The 27,718-nt window shown below is 37.8% G+C and overlaps 1 protein-coding gene across 1 annotated transcript in view; it reads left to right on the plus strand.

The window, feature by feature from the left end:
- Positions 1-27,718, plus strand: part of ARPP21 (cAMP regulated phosphoprotein 21) — a 155,968-nt gene that overhangs the window by 125,288 nt on the left and 2,962 nt on the right. Inside the window, exon 18 of the mRNA XM_011355055.1 lies at positions 27,368-27,516. Coding sequence (XP_011353357.1) covers positions 27,368-27,516 — 149 coding nt within the window. The remainder of the gene's footprint in view (positions 1-27,367; positions 27,517-27,718) is intronic.

Genomic DNA, 27,718 nt, shown 5'->3' on the forward strand with positions numbered 1-27,718 from the left:
GTAAGAACTTTAACCCTTATTATTTACAAAACCTCTTCCCTTCTCAGGATTTGAAGTAATTCTCTGTTCGGTTGATTAAATACAAAGTCACAACATCAGAATTAAAATCATGAGACATACATTATTGTCTCATGTATATACAATTGCTGAAGGATAAAAAAAAAATTTCACCTAGGTGAATTGAAATTCACCTAGAAAGAAAATTCACCAAGAAAGAAAATTACTTGAGTAATTGAATTTAAATTTTGGACAGAAATTTTTCAGAAGTGATTTCACTTTCCCACCTTACCAAACAGAGTGTATACACTAAACATGACATTGTCTGTTCTTACCTTAAATATCCCAAGACTTCATTTCTTTTTCCTGGTTTTACATCTATCAAAATGTCAAATTCTAAGTAGAATTGCCTTGGCTCCTTTTTTTTTTTTTTCTCCGATTCTGATTTGGATTGAAAGAGTGATAACAAAGCTCGTTAGAAACATGTCTGACATTGATTCAGAGTGATAGCTATGCAGCTTAGCTAAGAACGGAAAGCATGGGGTTTAGTACAGAAATGCTGTAACATGTAGTTAACTGAGTCCTCTCTTTTGCCCTGAGTCTTTCACTTTATTGCATAAGTGAAGCATCAGTGTACTGAAAATCAATCAGCAATTCTTCTTGTCAGTTGTAACTGGGATACAATTTTGCATGCTATCTTGCCAACAAACAAAGCTCAGTCATTCCAAGAAACAGGTGACATGAACATGTAAATGAAAGGAGAATGCTTTCAATGTTTATTAAATTAATTGAATGTAAGTAGTTTCCTCCTTCTGAGATCAAAAATGAGAAAGATGAAAAAGATACCAATTAGTTCTTTTAAATAGATCGGCCTCAATAATGATTACATATAAATAACATATCCTATGTAATGGAATGGTTAGGAATGAGAACTAAGGAGTTAGATTACCTGGCTTCAAATCTCTGCCATTTATAGCTGTGTGACCTTGGAGAAATTAATCACTCTGCCTTAGTGTTCTAATCTGTAAAATGAAGATAACCCTAGGACTAGCTCATCAACAATTAAATGCAATCATGAGAGTAGATTACTTAAAGTGATGGCACTTAGCAAGTGCTTGATACACAGCTAGCAATGTCTGAGAACTGTAGCTCTGGATACCTCATGGAGCCTGCAGAAGAAATAGACTAAGCTATCCCTTTGCTACTTATGGGGAGTATTTAACAGCCTAGGAGGTGAAATGTTCCATTCTGTGATCTTCCATGAGAAATTTAACTTTCGTAGTTTCAAATGCCTGTCACACAACTAGAGTTAAGTTTTTATTCTTTAAAGAGAAAACTGAGTATCTTGGATTCTTTGGTAAAATATAGGCACGTGGTTCTGCCAACTTCCATTCTGTAATCAATTTGTAAATCTCCACCATTGTAGTTTTAATGGCACGAGTGCTTAAGGTCATATTGAATATAGTATGGAGGAACTAATCCCTTTATTAATAAAAACAAGTAAAGCTTTGTTGTTGTTGTTGTTGTTGTTGTTGTTGTTGTTGTTGTTTTTAAAGCACTAAGACAAAATAGAACAATCAGGCACTAATTTGTTTCTTTGCCTACCCTAGATGCCATCACATGTGAAGGATGGGATTATCATGGAAAACACATTCTTGCTATAATTTGGAGCCTTTAGGCATTTGATGTGCCAATTGCTTTCACTTGAATCTGGTCTGTAATTTATCATTGGAGTGTCCTACCCAGCTCAAATGCGCCCTTTGTGGGCAGAGGCAAAGCTAATATACTTTCCAAGTGTATTTGAATTGCTTCAATAAATCACAGCTGCCACTGTAAGCAGTTTTATCATTTGCCAGAACAATAAGTTATCTTCATGCTTTATAGACGCAATGCTCTCCAAGACTTTTATTTGTGTAAACTATAATGCATCATAACCCATTTCCTAAAATGAAATTAGGAATCTCATTATATATATACACACACACACACACATACACACACACACACACGCGCGCGCACACACACACACATACACACACACGCACATATATATAATTTTTTTAAGATGCAAGGAAGTATTCCAAGGAAATTATATAAGCTCACTGAGAAGTGGGGCAATTTTTACCCTGCTTATTTTATAGTAGCAATTAATTTTTTTATTATTACTATAATGATATGGGCATTAAATGCTTGCAATTGGGGTTAAACTTCATTTAGCTTTTTATTGCTTCGGTGTCTTAGTAAAACAAGCTTGCAAAGACATAGGACTAAGCACAAATGCTTCCTATTGGGTCTACCGTGTACGAGATGGAGAAACCTAATATTTAACAACTATCCATCTCTATTGATGGCTCTGTAGACAGCCATCCCAATAAATCAGGCTGAAGAATCAAATTTGAGCCCATAGTGATTTCTGGGACTGACTTATAGTTTCCTCTTTATTTCACAATGACCAAACTCAAATTCAAACCTGATTTGAACCCTTAGACTCCTGAGAGGGAAAATGTATTACATAACATTATAATGTCTGAAGTTGCCAATGAGAAAAACAATCTAATTCTAATACTATTTCAGAACTCTATTCAGCATGATGAACAATAAAGTGTGTTCTTTTTTATTGGCTTGACTGAAAAACTGCTAAATATTTATAAACTAATTTGCCATCACTTCTTACGTGATAAGAAAGTACTTTCATTTGTAATTGCCTCAATAGTTCACTCCAAGCAGAGAAATCAACATTTATAAAAAAGCCAGATTTTATAATTAGAAACTAATTTATTTGTGTCAAAGCCAGTGTTGTCCCATGCATATTACAATATGTGAATTAGCTTTAATTCTTTCTGTCTTTATTATCAATAGGATTTACATGTTCTGTAATGGAATTTTAGATCTTGCACCCATTTCTCAAAGTTTGTAATTCTCTTTATTTTATATCAAACTACCCACCAGCTATTATTAAGAATGTCATAAACCCTTCTTTATGCCTAATTACAGGATCTCTAATCCAGTGTTTCCCAACCTTAGGTAGTAGTGTCATCCAACCCCATGTCATCTCCAGTTTAATCAGGATGTACCCTATGATTTTCACCTTCTCATCATCTCCATTTTTATACAGTTTCTGACTCCACTTCCTTGCCTCACTGAGATTTAACCCAAGTAAACTCACCCTAGCTCCAGGTCCCTCCCCTGCTTGATGCCTACGCATCCGTGTGTGTGTGTGTGTGTGTGTGTAATGGGGGTGGATGGAGAGGATGCAGATGGAGATGGCACTCAGGTTCTCAACTGTTATGAGCAGGTAGAATTTTGCCTGTCTCCTTCCCACTACCTCTTTTCCCCATTCCCTTGTCTCTTTGAGTCTATTGAAGGGCGCTGGTTTTCTTGTTCTCCTGAATGAGTTCAGTTGGCAAATTCTGCTCCAGTTTATGTGGAAGGAGAACTATCATTTTCTGAAAGTCTCATTGCCCCCAAATTTGGGACGTTGGCTAACATTGAGATATTAGTGATTATAATTATTTTTGGAACTACTACTATTTTATAAAAAAAAAAAAACATTTAAAAATGAAAAATAACTGATATTCAGTTTATGGCAATAAAATCCATCTTAATAACAATATATCTTTGAAGGAAAGAGCTACACAATAAAAAATGACATGCCTTCTTGGATGATTGTTTGGAAATTTAATTATAGTGCTTCTAAATGGACTCCCATTCACAAATTTGATTTTTAGTAAAAATTTCATTTTAGCATATTTTTTTCAAGTGATTAATTGAGCATGACTTAATCTCTTTTTCTTTTCACTGAGAGACCACCTGCATCCTTTACTAAATTATTGTAATATTACCATATTATTACTATAATTATTTTATCACTAAATACTTGCAATTTTTTGTCATATTGTCACTGTGTTCTTTACTGGCGATATTTAGTGATATTTTTCAATATCACAAGTTCTTTTTAAAGGCATAGCATATTAATGAATTAGAGATGTTACGGAAATGAGAAAAGGCTAGAATAAAGGAATTTCTCCTTTGAGGTATCACCTTGTGTTAAGCCTAGGTGAAAGGTAAAGGGAAAAGACTATTGATAATCCCTGAAGAAATTACATGTGCTCTGTCTTTCTCTTTCTCTCTTCTAGGTCTATTTCTATATAATTATATATATATATATATATATATATATATATATATATATATATATATATATATATATAGAGAGAGAGAGAGAGAGAGAGAGAGAGAGAGAGAGAGAGAGAGAAAGAAAAGATTAGCTCAGACTGAGAAAGTGAAAATCTGCACAGCCATTCTTCAGGCTGGAATAACGAAGCACAGCAGGAGCAACATGATTGGGAAACGTGTTCCCTATGGGCCCATTGGAACTGTGCGATGTCACAGTAACCCCCTTGTTTGAGTGACTGTTGCTCTCTTATTTGCTGAGAAATCTTGTCCTCTAAAGCAATGAACTTTCAGGATTTTCTGTTTGAAGTTATATCAGTTAGGAATAAAACTTCCTACCTCTGTCCAGAAGACCTATGTCACTAACAAAGATGAGCAGCTTCCATTTACATCCCATGGGTAGAGTTTCAGATAGGTGTTTCTGGACAAAATAGTCCTCATCAATCTTAAATGGGTGGTTCCAAAAAAAATAGGCACCTAGGTCTACTACGGTCTGGACGGGATGTTGACTCCTTACACAGCCCTGCTCTGCTTTAAACCTATTAAAATCCTATTGCTTTTAAATGCCATCTAAATTCCTTATGATATTTTCCCCTATCCCTTGTTGGTGAGAGACCCCATAGTTCTTCTGCTGTATGGCCTACCTCATTGCAATGAGTAATAATTTATCACATTACAGTTTTGTTCTTGGTAGTTTTAGGATGATTGGGCTAGGATGATCCCTGTCCATCCATCCAGGCCACCTTGGTGAAAATTTGGGGCAAACTTTCTTTGCTATCTGCCTAGGAAAGTATGCATTCCTGTAGCCAAAGCCTTACCATCTCACCAAGAAACAGAAAAGTCAATGTGACGTAGAAACACAGTGTGGGAAGAGAGGCATTGCTTAGAGGAGCATATGGTGGTTTGGCTTGAAAATTCACAGAAGTTTACCCCTGACTAGAAAAATAAAAAGTGTACAACTCTGTGGGAGTGTGGGGACATGTTGCCCACTAAGAGGAGGTTTCACAATCAGGTGACTCCCTACTTAAATCTGCTGTGTTGTGATGGTTAGTAGAACTCATTGCATCCAGGCAAATATAAGAGCAGCGAGAGAGCTTCTCAACCACAGCCTTTATCGACTGCACAATACTCATCTCAAATAGCCTCTATTTTTTATCTTTGGGATTAAAACCAAATCTATTTTATATGATGCTCTTCTTCCAAGTGTAGTCCCAAATTGGGCTTCTAAATTTTTCTTAAAGAAACATCTTTGGTCTTTTAGACACATCTAAAATGTCTCCTTGTACTCACTTCTGTCCTTTTCACCAGCTTAGCGTAGGAAGGAGTCGCTTGGTTTTACTGACGGCAGTTTTTCAAAGGGTACATATTAGTAAGATTGATAAGTGGCTCAGTCTTCTTAGTCTTGGGAACTATTTGATGCTTTTATAGCTCAAGCTGCTGCTTTTCTTGGAATGATAGCCTTTTATCTTGATAACTCAGGGACAGAGCATTCTGATATAACATGTGGTTCTTTTTACTACAAACAGCATTGACTGTGTGTGGTAAAACAGTTGCTGCCATGGTTTTAGAAGACTTGAAGAATGGCCTGGACAATACCCAGCCTTCAGAAGTAAGAACATATTTCATTAGGAGTTTTCACTGGTGGGCAGTGACTTTGCCAACTTTGGTTGATGCCACAATAGCTGAGTGACATTTCTGAGCATGGTAGAAAGCCTGTAGAAGTATTATTCTGACTGCATTCCCACGGTACAATTCTCTATGCCCTGATAGACGGTTTGTGTCATTTAGGTGATTTATGTAGGGGATCACTGCTGTTATATGTAATTTTGGTCAGCGGATGGCTGTTTGGTGTGACAAACAGAATTAATTAATCATCAATAAAGACCCAGGATTTTCAAAGTAGAGCAGGAAAATGCCTGTGGATATTAACAAAACATTAAGGTCATAAGTTGTTAGAGCCAGAGGAATCATCCAGTGCTCTCATTTTTCACCTAAGAAACTGAGGTATAGTGAGCTATGTGCTGTGCCCAAAGCCACAGTGTTCAGCTATGTGACCTGAGGCTTTGTTGGGAGAGTTTCCTTTCTCCTGCTTTTGTTGGGAATTGCCTCTTTCTGAGAGCTAGAGTCACACTTGGCTGGGTGGGGCATCAGAAGAATGGAGGATCACAGTTCTTCCCATCTGGACTGTAGATCATTTTCTCTGGCCTCACGTACATCAACCATTGCTTGTTTTACTGCTTGGCCTCTGGTTTCCACTCTTTAGGAAAACAACAACAAAAAGTCTAGGCGCAACGTCACATAACACCAGGCAATAATCCTGTTTTCTCTCTCAACATTCATTCAAAAATAACAATATGTTTATTAAGCATCTGCTATGTACAGGGGTTGTAACTGCATAGAGGCTATGGAATAACAAAGTGGGAACCATGAAACAAAGATAAATAACACAGAAGCAGTCTCTTACTGGGATTGTAGTCAAGAAGGAGAAGAAAAGTGATTTTTTAAATCATCGCATAGTCATATATATTAAAAATAATTTTAAAGTCCTTTTGGACTATACTCTGTTCAGATCAAGAGGATTTTTTTTTTTGATTTGTTTGTTTTTCCCAAAAGATATTGATATGACTGATTTTAACAGATTCTGGGAAAATCCAATTCACATCAGGCAAGATTCTTTTTTGTCTTTTAACAAACTTAATATCGGATTTGGTTCAGGCTCAATATTATTTTTTTAAGTTGCAAATGTAGCTGTTCTTTGAAGCCATTAAAGTTCTAATTTTGGTTGCAGCTGGTTATTGCACGGTCAGAAACTTTGATGAATTTGACAAACTTAATTTGAAACATTTGGGGGCATCTGTTGAAGTATCTAGTATCAGTATCAGCTATTCTTGGGAGTGGGATAAAAGGAAAGGCATTTAGAAAGGAAACATCTTCCAAGGCTTAGAAAGTTCATGTCAGAATAATTATTTACTTAATTGTCCTCAATAAAGCAATTCTGTTTAAATTTTAAAATGTTAGACTCAGAAGAGATCTTAAACATGTCCAATTTAGCCCAGGACCCTACCTTTACAGTCACATCGATGGTGAAGAATCTGAGGCCCAAGATGGTTATGGCATTTGTCAGGAAACATACAACTAAGTAAAAGTATTGAGCTGACCTTCAGGTTGTCAAACAATTGGTCAGTGATCAGTACAGCAATCCTTGCATCAGAGATTGGGTGTGTTTTCTGCATTCGGAGGTGCAGCATCCTCCCGGGTGGTCCCCACAATCTCAGATTCTCTATCACATCTCCATTATGCCTTTTCAAAGCCAACCAGTTTTCTTTCCAGTCCAGTAAATTCACCTCTATAATATCTAATCCTCCTCTCATTTTATTCCACTTTATTTTGGGCAATCATCTGTGTGTTGATCACAGATTTCTTAGTTGCAGAAAAAATGAAAGGGCGTCGGATGCCTGAGAACAGCTGCACAGGCTTTGCCTGGGCTGATATGTTGATGTCCGCCTCCTGCCCAGGGGCAAACAGTAGCCTGGGTCAGCGGCTCTTCCAGAATCGCACTTCTGAAACAGAGCCTGATATTACTAGTGTGCAATTGTTTTTGCCTACAGCAGGCTGTTCCTCGTAGATATTTTACTTTTTATTGACATGAGATAAAAAGGATTTTATACTTTAAAAAAATGTCTTTCTTAGCTGTATCTTCAGCCGAATCGTTGACTTTCTTGTTATTCATAGGACTCAAAACTATGTCTTGAAAAATGAGTAAAAAGTATATCATCCCAAAGATAAAGCATATTATTAGGGTGTGATGACTTTTGGGGAAACCCTGGGGTGTTGTGCTCTTAGCAGCAAGTGAATTTCTAACACCAGGTTGTTTAAAGTTATAAATGAAAAGCAACTGGAGTGCTTTCCATATGCCAGACAGTGTTTTTATAGGTATCATGCCACTTATTCCTCCCCCGAGCCCATGAGACTGATGTCATCAATTGTATCACCTTCCCATTTTACAGATGATAGAAACAGAGGCTTGGCAAAGGGAGGTAACTGCTCTAGAATCCACAAGGAATCCATCTCTCAAGGCTGGTCATGACTATGATATACTGCCTCTCATGACTTAACAATTTGTGCCTACAAAATAAAACAGTAATCATCTTTGCATCCTTCCAAAGATTAATGTTTGTACTGGTCTTAGGATGAGATATTTGTATCCACTGAGACATCATTAGATGTACAGTCATGGGTATTAGATATCAAATAGCAGCTCTTTCACACCTAAGCAAAGCAGTTGTAATCATCTATTTTTAAACCGCTCAGCTATGTCCTTCATCATGATCTTGTTAATAAAGCCAGGCCGCTTAGGAATCATTGATCATGAAATTTCATCATATAAGCTTTCCAAGGGCCCTCACCTGCTGAAATACTAACTTTCCTTAATTAAAATTTTATTCTCAAAAGAAATAACTCTATGTGTTTTTAGTAAGTTAATAATGAAACTAATTATTGTGCAATGCGGCGTCTTTGGCAACATCTATTTCAATACAGGCTTTTGTAGCTTTGCATTCCCTGGCAGCATCATGAAGGCACAATGTCAGCTAAGCTGCTGTTTTTATCTGGAGGTTCTACCGACTCCATTTTAATGAAACATTTTTTGTAAGACAATGTCTGTCTTTGTAAGACAATGACAGTCATACTGATGACTAGGTATAAAAGCTTAACAACTCGTTAGTGTTTTTCGTGATTGTAGCTGACGTAAGATGGAGAACATCCCTCCCCAAAATGTGCTTACCAATTTAATAATAGAATAAAAAGGTTTCTCCTATGATGAAATTAAAAAACATGGCTGAAAATGTTACTAAATGAGGAACATTTTAAATAATGTATTTTATATTTTGGGTTGTCCATATCAGGACAGCTTCCTTTCAAAATTCAATTCACGAAGACCTCTCAAATGAACATCTTACTTCTGTTGGTAGTCTCTGTTGGGTCAGTCAGAGATGACTGAACTTATCTGAGTGACATTAAATTGTTCTTCATCAATGTAAATTTATTCCTTGTGAATTCTTCAAGACCTGCCTCCTTCTCATCCACTCTCTTTTAATACTTAGAACCTTGCTGGAGGAGTGTATTGAGAAGTGGCCTCCATTCCAATTATCTTATATTCGAATAAGAAAGAATGAGAATTACTCATCATTCCTGCCAGATTGGGATTTTTAAATTCTGAATTTTGAGACTGCAGTTCTGGAGTTCGTAAAACCAGGAAAATGTTATGCACAATGTTTTTTTATATGTGCCTGGGTATAATTGCCTAGAAAAAGGGTCCAAGGCTTTCATCACATTTTCAATATGATCTGTATTCTTCTATAACTGTTAAATGTCAGAGTCACTGATCAATAACTTCCCAGTGGTGCCTATTGTGTCATGGCCCTATTCTCCCACTGTCAAAGGTTGGTGAGGAAATTCAGCAGCATTTCCCAAACGGTGGACTTAAGGATTTCTGGAAATTCCTGCTGTTACAAACAGTAAAATTTCAATTTAAAGGAGATTAATACTTCCAATTATTATAACCACTCCATCCCACCCCCGCCTCCACCCCCCAGAAAAAGAATTCTGGAGATGCTTTCAGAGTGGGAGGCTGTTAATAGAGATGAGAGGAGAGAGCATGCCATGACTCAATCACTCGTTTATTTCTTTTGGCACTGTTTTGAACGCAATTATCTGCCGAACTGATTTAAATAGTTTCGGTTCCAGCCATACATTGTTTAACACAGATGCAAAATGGACCATTGGTTAAAGAGAGGGAACAATGAATGTTGCAATGCAATTTAGGAATAAAAGGTAACATCTCTCTAAATTCATTTCAGTACAATTCTCACTAGTTTCCTAAAAAAAAAAAGTATATTTATGTATAAATATAAGTATGCAAACACATGAAAACATATGTATATATGTGGGTAAATGTATATATGTTTGTGTATGTCTGTGTATATATACATACATATACAGTTATTGTACAAGTATCATCTGAACTATACACATTTGTGAGTGAAGGATATTAATATTACACTCAAGAAACAGCCATAACAGACACACACAATCACCCTATATATAACTGCGGTGTTAGCAGTGCGGGAGGTAGATTTTAATCTTTATTTTGTGCCCTTTTGGATAATGTAATACTATATATAAATTAGTGATTAAAAATAAATAAAATACATTCCAAAGTTTAAGAGAGAAAAATAATGACATTTGTATCCAATTCGGCTTTTTGTTTAGGAGGAATAAAGGCTATCTATAATCTCTAGTGTGTATTTTTGTCAGCTCCGAGAATTCTTTTGTCTTATTAGTTAGAAACAAAACACAAAATCATCAAAACCAGCCAGTTACTTCTTAATTTATAAAGTGTAATATTTCCAAATATCAAGTTAAAAAGCATTTTGAGATCTATTTTGCTACTTAACGTGTCTTTAACTTAAATGTCCATTTGATTATTCACTTGGCCCCCAAGCCCAATGTTGCAAGATATTTATTCACAAAACATGATTTTTTTCCTCACATAGTTAAATAGAAAGTAAATGAAACATGATATATAATTTGTTAAATAGAGAAAAAGTAAAATTGTTCCGTATATATCATGAATATTATTAAATATTGCATTTGAAGGAATACTGTAATATAATCAATATTAATTGAAAATATTATACTTTTTCTTGAAAATCACTTGCTTTATCATCTAGCACAAAAATCATACAAAATGGTTAGGTTAGAAATGTTCACAAAGTGGAAAATGCTTTGTGCCCCTTGGAGGGTCTCAGGGGTCTGAGGTGCTGGGAAGCATTGTAATAGTCTAACGAACGAGATAGGAGACAGGCCTTAGAGAGAGCAGCCAGCCTGGGGAAGCGGAGGAGGGCGCCTGCTTTGCATCTTATCTTTGATGTGATGACAGGGGCCTCCATTTAATAAGTTACCAAAAAAGATTGAAAGCTGCCTGCTTGAACTCAGGGTTCACTCAGCACCCCTTTGCACCGAGGCCGCTTTAGATGAAGGGGAGCACTCTTTTTCCTGAGTATTCTGATCACATATAGTCTCTGGGGATGCAAGCCTAGCTTTGGTTAGGAGGCAAGAGACAGAGGGGAAGTGGGTTTGTTCCTTGTATGGAAACGAAAGGAAGCCTTATGTTTCTCTTGGTCCATGGGATTAAACATGGAGTAGAAGCTCTAACTAAAGAACACGGTGCCCTGGCTGTCCTACAGCTACAGCCTAGAAATGGGCATTCCACCAGTGCTGGAGTCCCAGCCCACATGCCTTTCCAAATGACTCCTGAGCCTGCTTCCAAATGAATGCCCCCCAGGTATGACGGCTTGCCTTTTGCACTCCTGCTGTACTGGTGCTTTGCCTACCTTTACATTCGGAGCTAATTCTGCTGCTTTTTGCTTCTAGAAATTATACTTTCCACAAGGGCAGAACAGCACAATTGTTGCATCACCCATGGTTGCATCCGCGTGGATTGTGCTTAATGATGGTGCCTTGGCTCATAGGAGATTTGGGGTATTGAAGCCTGAATATTATCAGCTAGAAGGAGCCGTTCAAAGATCATTTTTGCAGGGGAGGGGGCAGGTGGGGTCCATCGTAGTACTGTTCTCAACACCCAGTTTGTTTTTCATTTAAGGTATAATTCTGCAAGGAACGAAAATACTGCCGCTTACATAGCACCATTTGGTGGGAAAAAATGCCAGCTTCCATGTAGAAAATGGCACGTACTGAAGAATGTGTGTCACATCATCCGATATTTATTTGACCTTTAGAAAAGCCTCAGGAACTGGGAATCATTAGCCCCCTGTTAATAAGCAAGCAAAACAATGCTCACAGATTTTTGATAACTTCCCCCTATCACACAGCCAGTGGGTGGACGTTGGCATTTAGCCCCTTGTCTGTCTGACCACAGAGCCTGTGATTTTTCCATTAAGAAGCAGAAACTTAGATTTAACACCAAAATGCTTCTTTAAAGGCTCATTTAAATATTCCTTTACACCATTTTATCTTAATGATCATTGCTTTAAATATTTGAAAAATTATGGCTAAATGTACTAAACTTGAGACTAATTTATAACAGAGCATTTTCTAAACCAAATGTGCTTGGGAATGCAAGGATCAGTTAGGGTCATTGTACAAATAAACTAGATCCCCATTTTTTCTTTTTCATTTCCCCTTAAATAATTTTTGCCCGTTGTTATCCATTTAATCTCAGCCATCTGGATCTGCAGCCAGCAAAGAAAAAAGTCAAATTCAAAAGATGAGTAGTAGAGTTGAATCACAATTTCACTTTTTTTTTTTTTTTTTTGCCCTACCAGATATTTAAACAGTAACATTACTTAATAGTACTTGCTAACTTATTATCAATTCCTTACAAACGTTGCCATTTCTTCAAAATGGAAAGGCAAGCATTAGGGCAGAGTCAAATATTCTGCCCTAATATCTAATGACATAAAAATTTGAGAGTTAACATTTACCTAATTGCCAAAGCAGTCATGCTAAATGCATAGTCTGACATATTATCAGGTGTTAAAAAGGATCATTTCTGAAAGCAGTCATGCTAAATGCATAGTCTGACATATTATCAGGTGTTAAAAAGGATCATTTCTGAGGGGAATAAAAAGATCTATAAAACCAAGAGACAGTACTCTACTAAAATTATTATCCAACTCTCTTTAAAATCTTCATTTGAATAGCCTGTAGGAATGTATTCTTGTAATCGTTGAAGGGAAGGGAAGTGTTACCTATTCACTGTTTGCCTCTCCTCCCATCACTTAGTCATTCTCTCTTCTCTTCTGACCTCACACACTGCATCTCTCAGGTTCTTTTACCCTGTGGTTTCTGGGGGATTCTACTAAAAGGAGGTATCAACAGCAAGAGACCAGAGAGCAAACAGAGAGAGAGAGAGATCGAGAGAGAGATCAGAGTCTCTCAACCCTTTCCATTGCCTTGGGATGCAGCTGGTTCTTCATATGGCCCCTTCAGCTCTTACTGGCTTCTGGTAAAACTGGCTCCCTCATAAGACCTTCAGGCCAAGGGGAGAAAACAGTTCCCCACTGTTGTTAGTCTCTGGGTGCCTCCCTGGCCTGTGTGTGGGTCCCTTGCCCACTCATTTGGCAATGCTCTCTTTATTAATATCCTTCAGATGAATCATTCGAGTGGCATTCTGTTGCCTGCCAGGACCAGGGGGTGAGGAAGAAACCAGCAGAACACCAGTGTCCTAATTCTGGCACTTCTGGGCTGCACAGTTTTAAGCAAGCTACTCAATTCCTCGTGTTTCATTTCCATCCTCTGTAAAATGAGAATAATTATACCTACTTCTAAAGCGCTTAGCTCAGTGAGTACAGTAAGGCACACACAATAAAGTTACTACTAGCTTGGATGACGAACGGAGAATGCTTGCTTTTCCTGGATTGAGTTAGTACAAATATGGTTTATACTATATGACCTCCTCAGAACGTTGTCTGTTGCTAAATAACTGCTAATATCTATATCTAAACATTAGGATACAGCTGGGATGACAATTTCAAGAGAGATAGTTTGATTCTGTTCTTTGCAACTCATTCTAAGTTCCTTGAACCTCCCAAACTTATTTTCTTCCTGCTGAATGCCCTACTGCATGCTGTCTTAGAAAAGTCTGTCGGTAGCTACTGGAAACAAGCCAGGTAAGCTCCAGTTTGCATATACGAGACATATTCTCCAGGTTCTTATTAATAGCATGATAATAGCAGTAGAGCTGACAGACGTGGGGCTAGAAATCAAAAATATTCCTAGCGGTCCAGTCGATCACATTTGGAAGAAGTACTACAGCATGTATGCTGGCAAAGCGACTAACAGGAAAATGAGATTTTGTCCCCAGTTTGTGAGAAATTCTGTGCGTGATCTTGTGCAAGTGTTTCTTAGCCCTCTAAACCTCAGCTTCATCACCCACAGCTCATTGGACCAGGAAATCTCCAGAATCGTTGTGCAGTCAATTGAATGACTGCAGACTTAGTGGGGGCCAAGAAGAGATTCAGAAAAGCAAGGAATATCAGGAGTATGCTATATGCTCTGACAGGGAAAACAGGGGAGGTCCAGGTCTCTTGGTACTTTTTTTTTTTTTTTTAAGCCAAATGAAGGTTGAGACACAGTCACAAGAAAGCATAACCATCGATTAGCAAACTCACAATTATGTCCTAAAAAGTATGGGGCTACAAAAATCTGGCTTGGTTTCCCAGATACCTCACCAAGCGCTGACGGATTTGAGAATGCCGAACGTAATCTGTTTCAGATTCATTTTTCCTTCCCTCGCCATTCCCTTTTTCAGCTCCTTCACATACTCTCCTTTCTCTCCTTTTTTTGGTCCTATCCCTGCGCCCGTCCCAACAGCAAGAGGTAGAATTAGAAAACTGTGCCATGCCCTCTTGTTTTGCTATTAGAAGAGACTGTTTTAGAGGCAAAGAGGGTAGGGGAAAGTTGACATCTGGTCAGTTTTTTCTGTCTTCTGCTGTGATTATAGTAGTTTTTCTTCTGCCACCCCTCATGCTGGGCAGGGCTTTTGGGCTCTCTGTTCTGAGTACAACGCTTCTTCATTCTTCTCCTCAGGTTTTTGTTTGTTGGCTTATTTTCTGTTATGTGACATTACAGGATTCTTTTAGGATGTGTGCAATAAGGGGAGTTTCTTTATCAACATCACCAATAAATGTTCTTGAGGTGCTGAATGTAGAATATGAGACTAGGCAGAGACATGCTTCGATTCCCTACGGGTTGTAAGCTATCCGGGAAGCAAGACCTAAATAAGTAATGAAATATAATTCAAGTTCATACAAGGCAGAAAGTACAAAAAGCAAGGGGAGGATAGTCGAACGTACTGATCATCGTCAGGTGCTCAATCACTAGGATGTGTTTTGCAAGGTGAATCTTAGTCCATCCTAACACCCCTGGAGAAGAGGGTTGTCTCTATTTTACAAATAGGGAAAATGAAGTCAGAGAGGAGAGATGGCCTCCCACAGAGTGTGTTTGCCAGATCTCATCAGCCACTCTGAGGGGGAAAAAAAAAAATGAGTGGATTAAACAAGAAGAGTTCAAGGCAATATTTATTGAGAGCCAAGGCCCAGCAGTAATTCTCAAAGTGTGGTCCCCAGACCAGTGGCATCGACATCATCTGGGAACTAGTCAGAAAGGCAAATTCTCAGGCCCCAAACCCAGAACCTGTGGGGGCTGGAGCTCAGCAATTTGTGTTTTAACTGGCCCTCCAAGAAGTCATTAAGAGACAGGCTAATGCTGAGAACCATTGATCCAGGGAGAAGAGCTCCAGGCCGTGGGGAAGCAGGAAATCATAAGTAGCCACAGATGATGAGGCAGGATTGAATGACAAACAGAACCCAAAACTCTGAGATGGCATCATGCAAACATCGCTGGGGAAAGGGTGGGCCTCGGTTAGCACTCTCTCAGCAGTATTTCTAGGAGTAGCCCAGTGTCCTGCCAAGGAGAGAACTTGAGGCCTCTTTGTATGTTTGCATCATCTCATTACACTAGAAACAGCAGTTCCACATTCTGTTCAGATGATTCCCTCTGCCTGAAGGCTGAGAGAGCTGGCAGTGCCAAGCTGGGGGAGTTCCTTTAAGGCCTCAAAAGGAACCTCAGGCAACAAAGGTTGTGACTATCTTACAATGCTCATGCTCCATTTGGGGGTTCATAAAGCATTTAACTATGATAAAATGTAAGTATTATCCTTAAATGCCTTAGGTTGAAGGGAAACCTTAACAAGTGAATGATTTGAACCATTTCTCTTCCATCCCTGGAGCAGGCCATTAAAAAAATAAAACTGCTCTGTCATGGTGAAGACAGCTTGCCCTAGAGGGATGATTGAAAGAGTCTTCAGGACAGACCATTTGTCCTTCAGTTTTATTTTCACTTTAATTGTTGTGAAATCCGATTTAAGTGTTGACCATAGCCTCCAATTTCAGCCAGCTGAATAGATAAGCACATTTTTGTATCCGTGTGAACAAGCCTGAAGACTTCTGATTGTTGTCTCAATCCAGATAAAAACCATGCTTTTAAATAACAGTTGCCCACATGGGGAGATTAAAGATATTTCTTATTGCTGTTACTATGAATAATGATGAGTTGATTATGCAGATAAACAGAACGTATCTCTTTATTATTGTTTGGAGTTGTGACATCATCTGGTGCCCAGAGGATTTTACTTTGGGGCCATTTGTTGGAATATTGAAGAAGATACAGAATAAAAGGGAATCAGAAGTCATCTTCCCTAAATTCTAACTATAATGAAAACTTTACAAATGTTTATCCTCAAATTCTCCTTGGAAAACATTGGTTATAGGTAGAATACATACATTTATACCAAGATCAGTTTTTGTGTGTGTGTGTTGTGGTTGATCTTTTTATTTTTATTTTTTAACTTTCTTGGCATTCTGAAATTCAATACTGACTGATTATATAGACCTAAACCTTAAGGAAAAGTCAAAAGAAACTAAGTTTTGAAAAGATTAGTGCTTTTCATTTTGCATATATATGTTCAAGAAGTGTGTATCTGTGATGAAACAGAAAACATCTTACTGATGCTTGTTTCAATTTCTTCATGGAAATTTCATTTGATTGTCTACTTCACTGTATAATCTAGAGCATGTCATCATACCATTGGATCCTGTCAATTAATTTTGAATGGTGAGTTTGTGGGACCATGAGCTTCTCCTTTATTTCTAATCAAGATTTCCTTCAGTTATTGCAATTCCATGTGAATACAGATCATATTCATAAAGTAAATAAGTACCTCTTTCTTTCAGATTCTTGTTAGAAGTTAGAAGTCTTGGGTTGCTTCTGTTGCCTCCCCCAAATTGGAGCATTTTGTCATGTCTCCTCATAAGCTCCCTGAGCTGTCTTGTGTCTTCAACTAACTTGGCAGAGAGGAAAGACCCAGGACACTTTACTGCTGGATCAAATGAGGTATAAAATAATGAGGAGGTGACATTGAAAGTTATCAGAAGGCCCAGGTAGAAAATGCAGACCCTCTGTCACTCAGGTCCCAAACTTCCTGATTGTATGCATCCCTTGATGTTTAATGTGCTATGAATCATGACAGGTTCATAGATTTTTTTTTAACTCTCCTCCATATTTTTAATCTTATCCTCTTTATTTTCCTTTCTAAAATATAAAAACCCTTACATTTATCCCATTTTAAAACAGCAACAAAAACAAAATCACAAAGTTTCGTCAACCCCCTGTTCCCCTCTAGCTCTCTGCTTAGCACTTGGTCTCACCGTCGTTTCTCAAAGGAATCCCTTTCCTTCCTTTTCCTTCTTGTCTGGCTGCTTTACTTGGTACTGTCTCTGCTTTTGCCAAGGTCACTAGCATTTTTTTGAACCTAGGGTCTACTTTCTTCTTTTTCTTGGCTGTTCTGCAGCTCTACTCATTGTCACATTTCTACCTCTCCTCATTTCTTCTATTTAGGTTTCATTTTTTCAGACCAATATTTTAGTAACATTGTGTCTCAGGGCTCCATCTTGACTGTCTTCTCAATCTGTACCCACTCATAAATATTTTGGTCTAAGAGCTGCTATATCCTGATGGCTTCCAAATCCATATCTCTCAGACAGGCTTTTAGCTTGAGGCCCAGAATTCTTTTGCCCATGTGTTTTTACTGGGCATCTCCATTTACCATCCCTCTTGGATGTATGGCTAAGGAATTACAGTCAATTCTCTTACCAAACCAGAATGTGGGATTTATTCTTGGGTTTCTCCTCTCTGTCATACCCTCCCTACTGTTCATAGATGCCAGTTTCTGACAGTTCACATCCTAAGTATCTCTCTAATGTGCCCCTTTTCTCCATCCCTACCTCTCCTGCCTTAGTTTATGTCTTCGTTGTCTCTGTCCTAGATTATTGTCATGCTCCCACAGTAATCTCCCTACCTCCCGTGACGTAACCCCCAAGTGACTCCTATAAAAACTTTATGAAATGGTTGTCCGTCATTTTACTGTTCTGCTTATAAATTGTACAGAGCACCCTAAATCTTTCGACATTAGGCTCCATTTTATAAATGGTCTTCATGGACCTAAGATTTGAGCTCAGCTCCCTTTCTATCTTTCTGTATTGCCTCTCTCCATATCTAACCTGCTTCCACCTATAAGTACTTAGAACCCCTGAACATATTTTTCACATCTCTGAGCTATTTACATGCTGGTCGCTATGTTTATACCTCCTTTATCTTGATTATTCCCACTTCACCTCACCCCGTTAGCAAACACCTGCTCCTCTTCTAACATTACATTCAAATAACCTCCTGGAACCCTTCTATTACATGCTTCCCATTTCCCCACTCATGTCAGAAGTAATTCTCCCTCCTCAGTGATCCATGAGTCTGAGACATGCTTCTATCTTGGTGTTATCCCAGCGCACTATAAATTTCTGTGCCTATCGCCACCAATTGCATAAGCTCTGTGAATGGCTCTTACAGTTATTCTTACTCCAAATATCAGAAAGTAAATGGTAAATAAGGCTTGAAGAAAAAAGGATAAAAGGAACAAAATTTAGTGAATCGAAATTTTGATTGTTCGACATTGAATTTAGGTCAGCGGTGTGCCAGCGCTCTCTCATTCAGGCTCCCGAGAGCAATGGTAAAAAAATTAGGAATTTTGCCAGCTGATTGTTAAACCATTTGTAGCTTGAAATTGGCCACAGTGGAAATATTTACACCAGGGAAATCAGCAAGAACTACAGATCACGGCTTTTGTTTATCAAGGAGTCAGTTTTCCAGCAGACAACTTATATTCATGATTATGGTATAGTCAGTTCGTCCGAGCTCCTGTCCATCAAACACATGATGCCACTAAAACTCCTAGTTGCTAGTTTCTGATAGTTCACATCTAAGTATCTCTCTGATGTGTCTCTTCTTCCCATCCCTACCATGCCCGCCTTAGTTCATGTCTTCGTTGTCTCTGCCTGCTGTTGCCTTCCAGTAGATTTTGCCACTAGAACAGTATTATTATTAAATCTACCACTGGAATAATGTTTGAGTAAAAACACTGCCAGGCTGAAATTGAAAAAAAGAAGATAGTTTTGGGAAAAATAATGTACAATGATTTCTTATATAAAGAGGGCACTTTTAGTTCATTATTTGTTGCCTATGATATAGTTTTCCCTGTTGTACTGATACGTAGATCTCTACAGATTGAATCTGTGACCATAGCACTTATTTTCAAAATAGTTGGCTGAGACTAGGTTACAGCCTGTAGCTATGTGACAGTGACAGTAATTTGATCACGATGATTTTGACCCATGACTTTTGACTTCATGCTTATCCTGTTCTATCCAGACAATCAAAAGCAGTTTGTCAACAATAATATCTACCAGGTGGAATATTTCTGTGGGAACAATTATTAGAGCTCTCTTCGCCTTGACTTTGCCTCAAGTCTAGTCTGAAGAAAGAGTTCCTCATGTTGCCTCAGCAGCAGTTTGCTGCCACCCAGCCTGGTTTTAAGTATGTCCATAATTAGCACTGGTAGAGGTGCAAGAATTCAATGCAAGAATGCCACACTTTCTTCTAAGCCACACAGCCTCATTAAGAAAGTAAAACATTTGTGAGCCTTTCATGCAGCTTTTCTCCCTCTGAGTTGTTGAAGCTCCTTGGCTGTCAGCACAGCACTGTGTGCCAGAAAAGTTCAGAGAATTGCTTCAATAATATGACAGCCTCTTCCATTTAAAATGGAATTCAATGGCGGCTTCCCTCAGAGGCATTCATTGAAATTCTGTGCATGATCCATTCCTCTAGTCATTTAACAATGTCTCTCATGTTTGCCCTGATTTAAAAAAAAAAAAAAAAAAAAAAAAGAGGGAGAGAGAGAGAGAGAAAGAAAACCAGCTTTGTAGTTGCGATAACATGGATCAGGATGGTATAATTGCAGCGGAGAGGCCCCCGAGCTTGCAGTAATAGGATGGTTCATCTGATGTGTGTTGCCATTAGAAAATGACCCATGCGTGGATGTTCTCAGGGGACAGTAAAGAGGCTTTTAAGAATTACACTCTGTGCAGTATGAAAGCTAATGAGCAAAAGAGCAAGTACGAAGGAGAACTACTGCTTCAGGAAGCATGGTTCCACTTAGGGCCTGTCATGGCTTTCCTCAGATGCATTAGGATGGGCTGGTTGTCACCAGGGCACGTACTGCATGACCTCCATCCCCACGCAGGCTCCTTGCAGGTCACTATGCATCTGTTCCTAAGGAATTAAAACTGCTGGATAATAAATGGTGAGGAAAAGAAAGATAGATGCAGAGACTGCCGCAAAATAAGGTGAAGGCAGACATTGACGCAAAGATGAAAGAAGTCATAATGGGTTTTACGGGGAAAAAAAAAAACGATTTCTTGTACTTCTCTTTTTGAATTCTTAGGACCATTTCATGGTATTTTACCTCACATCTAAGAAAAGAATGGTATTTAATTATGATTTCCAGGCTAGGTATTTTTATCTTATATCTTAATTTTTTTAACATGTTTAAGGTTAAGAAAGCTTTCCAATTAATCTACGCTGCTTTCTCATTTTAAAAGTTCTACTTAAGAGTTTGAGGTCCCATAAATTGCGAGGTTGGCATAGAGACAAAATGCTTCAAAAGATTCATACCTTGCTTTTCAAAGATGACCCCACTTGGCCTACATTGTCACAAGTGGGATTTATCACCTGGGACTCGTATTAGAGTAGGACAGCTCTGTAAAGGGTAGTAAATTAGATGCCCTCCTCAGCACCCAAAGACCCCTGGTTCTGATAGGCATCAATGTGAATAGAACTGTTAGAGCCACCTTCCACTCTACATGAGGGTGGGGTCGTAAGCACGGGGCATCTATACTTCAAATCTGCCTCTCTGAAGCATAAAGCGGTGGTTGCTTCCTCTTTCAGGTAACCATACAGACAACATGACATCATGCTGCATATCTGTTCTCCCCACCCGAGGCCACCAAAGCACAATAGGTAGATGAAGCTATAAGGGACTCCATGTGTTAGAAAAAATGCTCTAGTAACAAAGTAAACTTGAGGAATAAATAAATCCATACCGTTCACAGAATTAGAAAGCATAATGACAGCAGTCTATAAACTCCAAAAGTACAGCCTAAGTGGCCTGCGGGGTCTTGATTTCTCCAGGCCTTCATCTGATGTCTTAGGTTGTTCTACAGAGTCCCTGTGTATCTTTCTTCTCTTACCTGTTTTTGTCTTTCAAAACTATGAATACATTTTTGTTTTTAAAGGTCAAGTGACTTTCCTAGGGGCAGCCGGGTTGTCTGGAACAGTCAAATAACCATATAATGTGGAAATAAAATTAACTTTTTATTTTAACATAATTTGGAGAAAACAGTTGAGAGGAAATACAAAGCATTTAAAGATTGTAAGGAGAACCATTATTTGAAACAGTCCTAGTATTGAAAATTCTGGTATCAGCTGATTAGAAACTACTGAAGCAAATGAAAAGACTAGGATCTATTTAACTAATCCCCATCCCACTCCAGCTCAACTGCCTGTCTGGTATCCCATTATCTAGTAACAGGCTTTAAAACTTATTAAGTGGTATGAGTTCATTTTGACAGGGCAAAATGTGCTTTGTCTTTGATTTTCTTTCTTTGATCCTAGCAAGACCTTGTTCAACAAAGTGTGAGTCATAACTCTTGTCCTCTTTACTCAATTGTTTTAACTGTTGAGGAAACAGTGCAATAAATGGCCATTGAGTATTTGTTACACTAAGGGATTACGCTAGTGTATAAAAGTTTGAAGAGTATATAATAAATAGTACTACAATTAAGGATGCCCAAATCAGAAAACTACAACTTAAATTCTAGCTTTCCATCTTCCTAGCTGCATGACCATGACAAATTCCTATATCTCTCTAAGTCACAGTTGTCTTTTTTGTAAAAGGAGTTTAGCACTAGTGACTGCCTCCCAGAATTGTTGTGACAACAAGGTTAAGGCACTTAATTCACTGTTTAGATTAGAGTAAGTGATCAACAAATAGAGATAGTTAGCTAGTTCGTAATGGAAATGTTTCGAAGATGAAAGTGTAGAGGGATTGCTAGGAAACCAAGAAGCAGAACCAGGTAGATATTGGAAAGTGTTGCAATGCACGAACTATAAAAATTCAGCAAGAAGAGACCAGTCCTGGATAAGCGTTTTTCTTCTTCATATTATTCACCAACCATGCCTCAGTAGAGCTACTATAATTCAATCTCAAAATTATGTACAAAGAGTGGAGTTTAGATTCATAGCAAACAGCTAATTGATTCTTTAGGAACTTGGGGAAATATTTGTATTTTCATTCATCCAAGATAACTGATTTTTATATTAAGCAGATTATTAACTTTAATCATTTGAAAAGATATTCTACCATATTAAGAATACTTCCCTTAATGAACACGACATGAAAATTACAGTGCTTGGGTGGTTGAGAGAGAGGATGAGAATGGGCTAGCTTCTCAATTACTCTGTAGATATCTGCCCTCTTAAATACACCCTTCCCCATATTCAACCTCCAGAACCAACAACAGCCAGGGAAACAAAAAGCTGAAAGTACGGGGTACTATTATGTCATTTCTTTAATTTCTAAAGTGTTGGATCTGTAACAGTATTCAAATAAGAGTTAAAATAATGTCATTCACAATCATGCCCATTTATAATCCCTAATCAATTTACATTCTGATTTTTCATAATTGTGCTATATCACAAGAAATATTTCCTTGACAGAATATTAATGAATTATCTTCCAACTACAAATAATATTCAATGACTATTGTATTTTAGTAGAAACACTATTAAAATTTCAAATTTATAAGATCCAGACATTTTAAATCTTATAACTCCTCAATCTTAGCAGAGGGCATTCTTTTATTTGCTAGGAGGCATTTGTCCACTCCTAACCTTTTTACCTTCAGAAAATAAATGACACATGTGACTTGAAAATTGAATTAATCTTGACTGAAAAATAATAAAAATAGCTAATGCCTTTATAATCTCCCTATCATGCCTACAGGGCAGATACTGTTGCTGTTTCTGTTTTCTAAGATGTATTATATCTTGCTAATCTTCAATAAATATGAAAAACTGATCATTTCACAGCTAGGAATTGACAAACCGGAACATATTTTTCATTTGAATAGACGAGATAAGCAGGTTGCCACCAGTGCAGGCATCTCTGCCTTCGGGTGTGTTGTGTCCCATGCAGACACGGTTAGTTCATTCTTAGGTCACTGCTATCACATTTCTATTTGTCTATTCCTGAACCAGAGCTCAGATTCACATTTCAAATAGCCTCCTGTTTTAAGGACCATTCTGCCACCTACCTTCTGTAACATAATTTACAGAAATGGGTACCTCCAATTAAACCATTCCAGGTGTAAATTTCTTGCCTGGAGAATGAATTGAGTAATGGATGGGATTCATGAATATAAATTGGGCTTTCTTTACACTTAAGTTTTCATTTCGAAATTGTAGAGCATTATTTGTTCCCTACATCAATCTTTATTTGTCCGAAGTATGTTTACTGTGGGAAGCCTAGTGCAGAGCTGGTAGCCCATTGCTATGCATAACTGAATATTAAAGTTCACAAATCATCAGGCAGAGGAGGCCTTGGAAAGGAGACACTGCAGCCACTGTGTCTGTGCAAAGATGAATGGTCCCATCTTAGGCTCTGCCCCTTTTTTGGGAAGAAGCCACGCCACCTCCTCGCTTTTTCTCTCCTTCAATATGATTTGATGTGTGTTTCCTCCTCCTTCCAAGATATTCTGTTTTCAGTTTGTCTTAACATCTCTATTATCATGACTTATTTTCACTTCGCCCCAATTTTGGTTTAGAGCTGGCATAATAAATGAATCTCTTATAGGAAACCTCAATTTATTTTTGAACAGACTCTGTGAAACAGAGTCATTTGGAAGATGACTCTGTGAAAGGATGGAAGGATTCAATAAGTGAATACATAAATAATATTTAGAAGCGAGGCCATTGTACCTCTCCTGCCCTTCTCTCTCCCCTCCTTTCCTTTCCTCTTTTCTCTTTACATGGTAGCCATGTGTATTCTGCAAAGGGTCCATTGAGGCCAGCTGGGCTTTCAACCTATGACCAAATATAAGTCCCCATTTTAAAAGACATTTCTCTCATTTTCAACCTGTGCTTTGAATCTTCAGCCGGAAATAAGACTCTATTGTAGTCACCCTTACGTGGACTTGAGAACATGTTTACACTGCCTGGTCTTTGCTAAAGCACTAAATGGTCAGGAAGACTGTTGTCATAAGTTTCCTACAACCATAAGAAGTTACTTTCTTATGTATATCATAATTCTTGTCACAGTGAATTTGATGTGACTAGGAATAATGTAAAACTAAAATTGTAATATAGAAACAGACATTTTCAGGGCCAGTGGATACATGAACTAGAATGGAAGACCTACACAATGGGAAATAATGAAAAACTTTTTTTTTTTTTTTTTACAATTAATGTTGAAAGAAATTTCTCCAAAGTGCCTCTGGATATGAAGCATCTTGGGAGATAGTGAGGACTATGACGTGGCTTTAGTCGCATTTCTTGTTCCCAAGTCTGATGGTTTTTCCCTGTCATATAAACTGTAAACACTTTTAGGTTTGCAGCCCTCTGAAATGATGTTTTTAGTCTTAAATAGACCTGCAGAGTATATTAAAGAAAGGCTTTGACGATCTAGGTACAATGTGGCTGGTAGGAAGATGGTCATTACTCTTAATTATATTCTTAATAGGAAGTGTCTTTACAAAAATTCAAAATAACTCAACAAATTTAAACTACTATGAAAATGAAGTAGAGCGAGTAACATTAACATAAAACAATGGAACATATAGAGAAGGTCAACAGGTAATTTGTAAATTACACACTTGCTCCAATCCACTGATCGCAGGCCTAGGTCAGGCCTCCCAACCTGGCTCTTTCCCAAGCATGCTCCCTCAGCTGTTCCAGAATGGCTATACCTTATTTCATCTCATTCGATGAATTGAGTTGATCTCCTAACTCAGTGACCATTTGCAAGCCTCGTTTCCACGATATATCTAAGATAAGTGAAGATCCTTTTTTTGTATGGCCAAGGATAGTAAACTGTTGTCTTCTGTAAAGATTGTAATATAATTTTATCTTCCCCCATCTCACTCAATATAGTTATAACTCTCACTTGCACTCAGAGTGTAGTTATGTATAAACAGTGCATATTGACTAGAAACCCTTTGTTTCAATTACCCTTTGTTTCAATGTTTAAAATCTGATTGTAAAACTTAGTTTAGCATTTGTGTTAAGAAAATCTAGAATTTTAAAGATTCTCTCTCAGAGAATTATATTAAGACAGCAGTTGCATTTATTTTCAGGTGTTCAGTATGGTTAATAATACGAGCTCTGAAGGGACCTTATTTTACAGCATGAAATGAATTTGTTTTATTTCCCTGCCACCATATCATTTTCACCTAAATCAGCACTTTCTTCCCAACATTTATAAGAATAGTTCACAGCCTTCCTTTAAGAATCGACATTTTCCAAAGAAGACATACAGATGGCCAATAGACATATGAAAAGATGCTCAACCCTAATCATCAGAGACATGTTAATTAAAGCCACAATGAGATATCACCTCACACCTGTTAGGATGGCTACTATCATCAATAAGTCAACAAACGTCAAGTGTTGGTGAGGATGTACAGAAAAGGGAACCCTCATGAACTGTTGGTGGGGTTGAAAGTCGGTGCAGCTACTTTGGAAAACAATATGGAGATTCCTCAAAAAATAAAAACTACCTTATAACCCAGCAATTCCACTTCTGGGTATTTATCTGAAGAAATCCAAAACACTATTAGTCAAGATATGGGAGCAACCTAAGTGCCCACCAATAAATGATTGGATAAAGAACATGTGGTACACACATACAATGGACTAGAATTTGGATGTAAAAAAGATGGGCCTAGAGGGTATTATGCTAAGTGAAATAAGTCAGAGAAAGACAAATACTATATGATTTCACTTATATATGGATTCTAAAGACAAAATAAATGAACAAACAAAACAGAAACAGACTCATAAATATAGAGAACAAACTGATAGTTGCCAGATGGAAGAGGGGTTCGGGGGGTTGAGTAATAAAGGTTAAGAGATTAAGAAGTACAAATTAGTAGTTACAAATAGTCACAGAGATGTAAAATACAGCTTAGGAAATATAGTTAATAATATTGTAATAACTGTGTATGGTGCCAACTGGGTGCTAGACTAACTGAGGGGATCACTTTGTAAATTATATAAATGTCTAACCACTATACTGTATACTTGAAACTAATATAAAATAATATTGAATGTCAACTGTAATTTGAAAATTTTAAAAAAAATAATAAATTACTTGTGGTGAGGGGGATTAAAATAATTAGAATAAATTCTGGTCCACTGAAAAAGAAAAGAAACCCAACCAAATAATGCACTCAGAAGGATACAAAACAGATAAATTTAAATGTTGCATTTTGTATCACCCATTATATGTTCATGGTCACTTATTGGAGGGTTCTACCAGAATGTTCTCTTGGGAGCTAGTGATGAAACAGACTAAAAGGATTCCATACCTTTCAATTGCCATTGCTTGTCTAAGGCAAGGGACATTGAATTAGTCAGGGTAGTGAACCATTTTGTTCATGAAGACATGGAAAATAGAATGCATGGAAAGTTAATGGGCTATTGGCATCTCTGAGTGAAATGAGGTTGTGCAGAAATATGAACACAAGAGAATGAATCCATTTAATTAGGAAAAAACTGATAATGGGCGAATTCTCTGAATATCATCAAAACCAAAGCAAAAGATATATATGAAAGTTGTGATTCATACCTGTCAAGTAATGTCAATAGAGGTTCCTGTTCCATTGTGTCATGAAGAATTTACCATTTTGACAACATCCTCATTGAACCATTCTGCATAAAGATGGAAATATCAGTCAATTTTTTTGAGCCATATTCTTGGCTACTCTTAGAAGCGCATGCACACACACACACACACAATGCATTCTTACAAAACGAACATTTAGATAACATATTCCCGATGTGGAGATTGTGATGTCTGAAGGTTGCCTTGTAAACAAGTGCTCTCACTCCAGCAAATATCACTTATGTTTTTCCTGGCACAACCCATTCAAAAGGTGGTTCTTCTCTGCAGGTTACCAGCCAGTCCTGTCTAGTCAACAGGGGTTCCAAAGCCTAATGGGAGTGCAGCAGCCGCCTCAGAGTCAGAGCGTGATGAGCAACCAGCCAGGAACTCCGGTGCAAAGTGTGATGGTTTCCTACCCAACAATGTCTTCTTATCAGGTGCATATCCGCAGCATGGAAATTTGGGTTATAAAGTAGCATTTGCGAAAGTAGAGGGCGTGGGTCTGTACCCGTGTCAGGTGGTTGACTGGGTGGTGGGTGCTAGGCACAGCCACTGTTGATGGCTGACTTTGAATAGAGATTATAATACATAAATAGAAAATGGGAAATGTATGCTTCTATAAGTACTGCAGCTTTTGAA

Source organism: Pteropus vampyrus, unplaced genomic scaffold (genome assembly GCF_000151845.1).
Source record: "Pteropus vampyrus isolate Shadow unplaced genomic scaffold, Pvam_2.0 Scaffold1, whole genome shotgun sequence".
NCBI classification, from domain to species: domain Eukaryota; kingdom Metazoa; phylum Chordata; class Mammalia; order Chiroptera; family Pteropodidae; genus Pteropus; species Pteropus vampyrus.